Source organism: Microtus ochrogaster, chromosome 16 (assembly GCF_000317375.1).
Source record: "Microtus ochrogaster isolate Prairie Vole_2 chromosome 16, MicOch1.0, whole genome shotgun sequence".
Classification (NCBI taxonomy): domain Eukaryota; kingdom Metazoa; phylum Chordata; class Mammalia; order Rodentia; family Cricetidae; genus Microtus; species Microtus ochrogaster.
In genome coordinates, this window is record NC_022018.1 from 16,029,311 (window position 1) to 16,038,384 (window position 9,074).

The following is a 9,074-nucleotide window of genomic DNA, read 5'->3' on the forward strand; positions in this document are numbered from 1 at the left end:
TTTGTTTCCTATAATAAAGGGAGACCAAGGTGTTTGAAAGTGATATTTAAGAGAACAGAATTTGATGGTGGGCGTGCTTTTTCAATTTGTGGTCAGGCTGGACATTAGCATAGGACATATTTAAGATATATTTATTTGTATATTTATTTACTTATTGTGTGTCACTCACTTTACTCTCTATTGATTGCATAGTTCAGTTAAAAGGCAAAGCTTGTCAGAATAGATAAAATAAGAACTAATCATGTGGTATATGTAAAATATAAAGACAAAAAGAAAAAGATATGGGACCTTCAATAACAATTAACAAAAAAGAAAGCTATCAAACAATATGATATTCAGGTGGCAATGTTAAAGGAACCAAGCCATCAAAAAGGCATAATGATTCCAAATGAATACATATTTGGGGTTTTTTTTTTTTTTTTTTTTTGGCAATGGATGGAGATAGAGACAGAGACCCACATTGGAGATATATTTATTTTTATTTTTGTAAACTGTATGTATTTATACCACATGCACAGTACCAGTAGAGGCCAGAAGAGGAGCTGCTCTGTGGGTGCTGGGAACTGATCCTGGGTTCTTTGCAAGAGCAGTTGGTGTTCTTAACTGCTGGGCCATCTCTCCAGGCCCAACGTAGGTCATATTTGAAGTTTCTAATTTCATTTTTAGTAAGTCCACTTTTTGTTTTGTTTAATAAAACCTAGAATTTTTCTAGATGTTTTATTGCCAGAAATTATTAACAATAACATTACCAATAAATACTAATTAGTATTATTTGCATACAATGGCATTAGTTTCAGTGGATTTAATTTTAATTTTAAGATATATATTTTAAGTTGTAACTCAGAGTAACTGCTTTTTTCTACCTCCAAACGTGAGTTCAGTGGAAGAGCTTCTGTGTAGCAATGGGAGATTCCTTATGCTGTTCTCTTTGTCTGTAGCTGTTGATCCAGAAATCATAGCTCGTGGTACTGTTGGATTTTCTGGAGCAGAGTTGGAGAATCTTGTGAACCAAGCTGCATTAAAGGCAGCTGTTGATGGAAAAGAAATGGTTACCATGAAGGAACTAGAGTTTTCTAAGGATAAAATTCTAATGGGTATGTCTTCCTTCTCATCCCCTTGTTCTGCAGGTCATCTTTTTCTTTCTTTTCACCCTGCCGTTTTTTTTTTTTTTTTTTTTTTTTTTGAAGACTGACTGTCATACCATAATCCAAACTGGTCAGCTGGCCCTCACTTACACTCATGTACCTCAGGCTGCCTGTGAACTCATGGTAATCATCTTGCCTTAGCCTCCTGAGTGCTGAGATTACTGTTGTGAACCACAATGCCTCCAGTCTCTGGAATGAGTCCTCATGTATTGTGTGTGTGTGTGTGTTTCTGCCTTCCTGTTATCACAGTGAATCATGGGCTAGCCTGGAACCTATTATTCTCTTACCTTTGGAGTTCTGGGATTATAGGCTACTATTTTAGCAGTTGCTAATATAGTATGGTATTTATCTTAGGACCAGAAAGAAGAAGTGTGGAAATTGATAACAAAAACAAAACCATAACAGCCTATCATGAATCTGGTCATGCTATTATTGCATATTACACAAAGGATGCAATGCCAATCAATAAAGCTACAATCATGCCTCGGGGGCCAACACTTGGACATGTAAGTTTCCTATAGACCTACCCCTACCCAGTGACTTTGGTTTGAACCCAAGAGACTCAGGCATGGGAATCTGGCTCTCAGCATTGAACCATGTACCAGTTTAGTTTCGTTGTGCTTGCTTGTTTGTTTGCTTGCTTACTTGTTTGCTTTGAGACAGGTCTCACTTCTCACTTTGTAATCCACTCTGTAACTTAACTCTATGTACTCTGGCAAGCCTGAAACTTGTGGTAATCCTCCTGCCTCACTTTTACAAGTCCTGGGATCACATGTTTGAGCCACCTTGCCTTCTGTACCTCATTTTCTTGTTTTAAAATTCACTTTCAAATAAAACTTTCTAGAAGCTTGTTTAGGGAGACTGCGACTTTCCAATGTTTTTTTTTATCTTTTTTGATTTCTTGAACAGTATTGAAATAAGATCCATTTGCTATAATTGATCAGAGTAGTTTTATAATATATTTCAGGTTACATATTTCCACAAAAATACAATTGAAGAGTGATTATAGACTATAACTTTAAATATCTAAATAAACTACTAGAGATAAAGACATATCTTATGTCATAGCAACTGGTTCAGTAGTTCTAAGATGCTTCTCAGTACGTGCTTCGTTCTTGAATCTTTCTAATGTATGACTGGTTGAATATTTTTATGCAGCTGGAAAAAAAAGTCCCATTGTAGCATTATGTAGCTATTGTTTGTAAGATGTACCTGTACAGGATTTTCTTTTGTTTTTCATGTTGGTTTCACGTCATAAAGCTTTCATGTATTAAGTTACCTGTTGACCATGTCTATCAAATAGTGTCTGGAAACACTGAACAGCTTTGGTTATGAGTGTACCTATTTCAGAAGTGTGTCTGAATGCCTTTCCTTTTTATTATGTGGTTATTACTAACCCGTGTAGGTTTCACTATTGCCTGAAAATGACAGATGGAATGAGACTAGGGCCCAGCTGCTTGCACAAATGGATGTTAGCATGGGAGGAAGAGTGGCAGAGGAGCTTATATTTGGAACTGATCATATTACAACAGGTTGGTTTTTCATAGTATATTACTTGAAATATTTATATTTATTCTTTTAGTGATTTTTAGAAGGTATTTATTTGTTTGTTTGTTTGTTTATGTCTAGGTGCTTCTAGTGATTTTGATAATGCAACGCAAATTGCAAAGAAGATGGTTACCAGATTTGGAATGAGTGAAAAGGTAGTTTATTTCCCATGTCATTCTTTGATAGACTTATGAATTGATAACATTCTTTTTCATTGTCTGGTTCCTAATTCAAGACGTGGGCGGTCCTTGGACTTCCCACAGGTCAGGGAACCCTGATTGCTCTTCAAGCCGATGAGGGAGAGGGACTTGATGGGGGAGGGGGAGGGAAATGGGAGGTGGTGGTGGGGAGGAAGCAGAAATCCTTAATAAATAAATAAGTTAAAAAAAATTAAAAAAAATGTTTGAGACAAAAAAAAAGACTTAATTCTAAGTATTCCTCTGAGTAGTAATAGAGATTTTTTTCTACTTAGACCTCTTGAATTAATAAATTGCTAAATTAAATTATTTAATTCTTTCATCTTTCTAAACTTATTTACATTTTTTATTTCATTGTAATCCTAGATTACATTGTAATCTAGATTTGGGAGAGCTGTCAGTTTTCTGAGAAGACACTTAAAGGACTTTAATTTTCTATCATACCCTCATTTGCTATTTTGATTTGTCCTTATGGTTTCCGTAGAATGATATTTCATTGTACTCAACATTTTTATGCTGCATTTCTTGTCCCCAATTTATATATAGGCTACTACTTACTGTGCTAAACTTCTTGGTAGTAATTTGTTCAATTATTTTATGCTTTTTGATTTTAGCTTGGAGTCATGACCTACAGTGATTCAGGAACACTAAGTCCTGAAACACAATCTGCCATTGAACAAGAAATAAGAATTCTTCTGCGGGTAATATTTTTCTGAGCTTGATTTTTTTTTTCTTTTTTTTTTGTTATTTTACAAAATGTGCCTACGTACTTTAAAAATGGTAACATGGTGGTGGGCAGTTAACAGTTCTAGTCCAGAGTGCTTGTACTTTATGAAATGCCTTAGGTTTAGTCCCAGGACTGCAAATAAAAAGTTGATGATAACTACTGATTGTAAATCTCACCCTATAAAATATAGAGATGAAGAAACCCTGAGTGTGCACAAGAGATACCGATGCAAATTTGGGGATGTGGTTCAGTTGGTAGTAATTACCTAGCATGCACAAAACACTGAGTTCAATTCCCAACACCACAGAAACGAGGCATGGTAGCATATACCTACAACCTCAGCACTTAGAAAGCAGAGGCAGGAGGATTAGAAGTTCATGGACACCCTTGGCTACATAGACATAAAATATTATGTATCAGATAGGAAAGGTAAGAGAGCTGCTGAAACCATTTTCCAGATTTCTGCCTCTGGTAACTGTATTGTTTGTGCCATTAACTGAAGAACTTGGAGACCAAACTGGGATGCAAGTTATTGGTGTGGGTAGATTGCTTTTGTTTAATAAGAAGCTACTGAATTTGGATATCATAATGAAGACTCTAAGTTAGAAATAGGGATGTTGGTCTGGAGCTTACTGGTAAGGTTGCTTTGTGTTCTTAGATACTGAAGTTACCCATCTCCTAAGGTGGCTCTTGGGATGAAGGAAAAGATCTGGCTGAGGGGCAGTGTCCATTGAATGAGGAATGTAATCAGTATTTGTCAGATGCTTGTAGCTAATACTCAGATGGTTTGACTTTCAGGAGTAGTACTTTCTGCAAGAGAGAGGTTACTAAGGATCTGTAAATGGTGATGGGAACAAAGAAGTGTTTGGAATAACAGTAAGAATTTCAGGAAAGCAGGTCTTCCAAGGAAGCAGCCAGGCTTTAATTAACTGCTGGAGGGTAAAGAAAGAAATGCCCAAGCTAGTTACAACAGAAAAAATGAACATTCTAGAAAGGCAGAAACTCTCTCAAAACATTTTCCAAACTCTTCTGTGTGATTCATTCCATGTGCTATTTATATTCTTACGTACAAACAGTTCATATTTTGGAACAAAGCTTTTAAGTGCTTTTAAAAGTAGAAATCAACACACTTTAAAGCCTCATTGGTTTTATTTTCTCCTTACCTATGGTTATTGCATTTCTTCATTTTTTTTATGAAAAAAAAATTCTTCATTTTTTTCCTTCATGCTTTTCTCTTTCAGGAGTCATATGAACGAGCAAAACATATCTTGAAAACTCATGCGAAAGAGCATAAAAATCTAGCAGAAGCATTGTTGACTTATGAGACTTTGGATGCCAAAGAGATTCAAATTGTTCTTGAGGGGAAGAAATTGGAAGTGAGATGATAACTCTCTTGATATTGCTGGTTTTATTACAAGGATATAAGTTGCCCTGCAGTCTCTTTTTTGCTACACTCTTCAACCCCCATTCTTGACTTGGCATATAATTCAAGGATGAGAAACACTTTGTCAGCCTTCTGTCATATTATCATGTTTTGGTAATTCCCATGATGACACCCATTGGAGACTAGTAACCCATAGCAAGTACATGAAACATAATAAATAAAGAGCTGTCAGGATTAAAGACAGATTGTTTGAAAAATGTAATCAATCATGTTGAAAGTAAGCAATCATTTTGTGGTTGATTACTTGAAGTGAGTAAAAATTGTGCCTTTATCTACTGGTAAGTATTTTTTTTAAATTTTCAAGCTAAAATAATTGAAAAACTATCATCTCCTGATAGTAATATTTCGCTTTGGAAAAAAATATGCCATGGGTAAATGCATTTCTACATATATCAGTGGAAAACATTACGATGTACTTCACTCTGTTCTTAACTCACCATGTGAAATGGCCTTTAAAAGAGGCTATTGAATTGTAAACATAGAGATATAATCAGAATTTAAATGCTTGTAATGTCTTGAAAATGCAGCATGAGTGCTCATTTTCTTTCAGATTCTATTGTCTCACTGACAGAATGGTTTTAGAACAGCAGTATTTTATGATGTAAATAAGTAACAAAATATATTCTGAATAATTGTATAATTACCTTTAATCTCAAAATCACAATGAAACCAAAAACTCAATTCCTGTCTAAGTGGTCTTTCAACTACTGCCTTGTCAGATTTGGAAGGCTGTGCATCTGCACATATTACACGATTCATCAGTAGTTTCATATTTAAGTCAGTAGAATGTAGAGTGCATTGTATTGGTGTTATAACCAAATTACATTCTTGAAGGAACTATTAAAATTGCATTCAGTTTTCTCATGGAGGATGTATATGGTCTTCATTGAAGAAAACAGGTATAATTAAAGGAACCTTGTTACATGATATTCTTGGCTTTTTAAAATAATCTTAAGTTTTGATAACAATTCAAACTGAAAATGTTGGTAGAGCTCCTTTATATTTTTTATCTAGACTCATATGTTGTTTAAATTTTTACTGCTTTTTTGCTGTCTCCATTGTCACTCATGTTCATGTGCTCACTCTCCTTTCCCTCATTCTCTGCATATTCATACACATACATATGGAAAACATTGGTAATGCGTTTATCTAACCTTACTTAAAACAGTTTTTGTCACATTTGGGTTGTAATTTTCATGTTATGAAACTTGTTCATTATAAAATATATAGACCAAAGACTTTTTTTCTGTGTAGTCATCCCAACTCTTAGGTTTTAGAACATTTTTTTTAAGTTTTAAAAATTCATAGTGACTCTACAGACTTCCTGTGTGTTTTATGTGAGATTTATAGCTTCATTACTACCACTATAAAGTGGTATCTCATCAATGACATCCAGATTGAATTCCTCACAGCTCTAGTCTCAGCAAATTATACAGCAAGTTTACTGTGGCTTTTGAGTTTTAATTGGATTATTTCTTCTACTTTATATGTATGCAAAGACAGACAAATCAAATTAGGCAAGGCATATAAGAACAAAGAACCTAGTTATAGGATAATAGTATTGAGTTGGATAGAAAAGATAGTTTGTACATTCCGCCAGCAGAGCTTGAAGATACAATCTCCTTGGGGAACGAGGGAAGCAAGCACAGAGCGTGGCTTTAGAACCACCTTAAAATGCAGTAAAGGACAGACTCCCCACCTCCAGTCTTCTGTGGTGAAAGTGAGGTGGTGATGGACTGTAATAGCCATTAGCTCAGAATAGCATACATTCAAAGTGCTGAGTAAAACCCTGCCTGCCAACAAAACTGACATTCAAAAATACAACAGTCTCAGAGACAAAAGCTATGAGATGACATCACCTCTTGACTTATTAAAGAAATGCAAAAGGGAGTTAGTTATTCAAACAAAAAGAAACTTGCTAATAGAATATACTTGAAAATATGAAAGTCTGATAAAAGTAAACACTTAAATTTAGAGCACTCTGATGACTGAGTTTAAATTAATACTTTTAGTATAGATATTAGTAGGAAATATCTACAGTAATTTCCAAGAGATTGTGTGTAGTATGAATAAAAACCCAGAGACAGATATAGGGGTTAAAGTTGAAGATCAGAGAAGCAGAATGATAAGCCACTAGAGGCACCTTTTACCTCTGGCGGTCCTCAGACTGCCTAGACCGCACTGTCTCCACCAGACCTCAGACTCCACACTCTAGTGAGTTCCTCTCTCTTCCCCTTTATTTTCCTCTCTCTGCTCAGTCATATCACTCCTGTCTCCACCTCCAGTGCTGGGATTAAAAGCATGTGACTGCCAGACACTGGGATTAAAGGTGTGAGGTGGCACCACCTTGGATCTGTTTGTGGACCAATCTTGTGTAGCCCAGAATAGCCTTGAACTCAAAGGGATCTGTCTGCCTCTGTTTTCCAAATCCTGGGATTAAAGGTTTGTGCTACCACTTCCTGGCCTCTAGTCGCTTAACTTTGCACTCTGATCTTCATGCAAGCTTTATTGAAAAATACAAATAAAGTATCGCTGCAATTGTGACAGCTACAGATGGGATGTAAAGGGTAGAGGATTAAGTTTTTCCTTTTGAAGTTGTCATCTTAGTTTCCACTTGGCTTCCCTTGGTGATGGATTGTGATTGGGACTTGCAAACTAAGGAAACTAAAGAAACTTTTCTCACTGTGTTGCTTTTTGTCATAATCTTTATCACAGCAGTAGAAAGCAAAATGCTAAGTGTCCAGCAGACCAAACCCAAAGACTAAATAGCAAGTGACAGATGATAGAAAGCCACATATCAAGTCAGGTGCATAAAACACCCAACAGAAACTAATGGAAGGCCTGGTAAGACAGCAGAGTGGCATTCCCGTGGAGTCTTTGGGTAGAGCAGAGTGTTCCTCAGGTGAGGCTTCCCGGTAAAAGAACAAATAGCAGAGACACACCAGAAGAGATGCAAGAGTATCCTGCAGAAGTGGACTGGGAGAGTTGGGGCAGTTGCTGGAGGTTCAATGGAGAGTGGCCTCTCTGCCCTGGGTCAGCTTGTTGTGACTGAACGTCTGAATTGTCTTTTTCACTCTGGTCGCCTCAATATTAGGGAATAAATAGCAGTAAGAACTGTTGGGAATTATCTTCAGGCTGATTTCAAGGACACATTTTACTCCTGGACTGGTTTACTCTGCCTGTCAGAGTGGTGGGGAACCACCCCCATCTGTCAACAAGGGCCTTGGAGGACACTGAGAAAGTGTCTGGGTCTGAAATGGTGCAGTGGGCGACTGCTCCACTTGTAGAATCAGCCGATGACCTCTGACAACTCCTGACAATTTACCAGTGTAGTGTGCATTACTTCTGTTCGTGTGTGTGTGTGTGTGTGTGTGTGTGTGTGTGTGTTAGTATAGGATATTTCTCCCTGCGGTGTGTGCAGCATGGGTTGTTGACTGGGTTTCAAACCTGTCTGTATGCCAGAAGAAGACACCAGGTCTCACTGGATGGTGGCTGGGAATTGAACTCAAGACTTCTGGCAGAGCACTCAGTGCTCGTAACCTCTGAGCAATCTCCATCCTCCACTAATTTATTTTTAGAGCCCTGTTTTTATCTAGTTAATTTGGCTGTTGCACATTCAGTTGTAAGACCATTTCTTACCCTCAACTCTTAACAGATTAGCATTTAATTTACATATTTAGTAAAACATTTCCCCTTCAAGGACCTGGACCTGGGTGTTTAGGACTGGGCTGATGATCAGTCTTGTCTGGAAGCTGAACAGGGGTAATGAATGAGCTGGATGGGTCCCTTGGGTTCATGCTTAGAGTAGGTGAGATGCAGCGCATTACTTTGGGTGATCTAACAGCCCGTGGTAGGAGGAGATTGTGACTGGCATCCCTTTGCCAGCATTATTTGAAATTTGAGGAACTGGAATCTGGAAGGTGCCGATCATAAATGAACAGGAACCAAAGATGAAAAAACATTAAGACTAGGGTAGCATATGATACTTCAGCACAATTTGATGGATAATTAAA

The 9,074-nt window shown here is 37.0% G+C and overlaps 1 protein-coding gene across 1 annotated transcript in view; it reads left to right on the top strand.

The window, feature by feature from the left end:
- Positions 1–6,305, top strand: part of Yme1l1 (YME1 like 1 ATPase) — a 36,284-nt gene extending 29,979 nt beyond the window's left edge. Inside the window, exons 14-19 of the mRNA XM_005354766.3 lie at positions 939–1,094; positions 1,500–1,651; positions 2,551–2,677; positions 2,775–2,848; positions 3,505–3,591; positions 4,859–6,305. Coding sequence (XP_005354823.1) covers positions 939–1,094; positions 1,500–1,651; positions 2,551–2,677; positions 2,775–2,848; positions 3,505–3,591; positions 4,859–5,002 — 740 coding nt within the window. The 3' untranslated portion in view covers positions 5,003–6,305. The remainder of the gene's footprint in view (positions 1–938; positions 1,095–1,499; positions 1,652–2,550; positions 2,678–2,774; positions 2,849–3,504; positions 3,592–4,858) is intronic.
- The last annotated feature ends 2,769 nt before the right edge of the window (positions 6,306–9,074 follow it).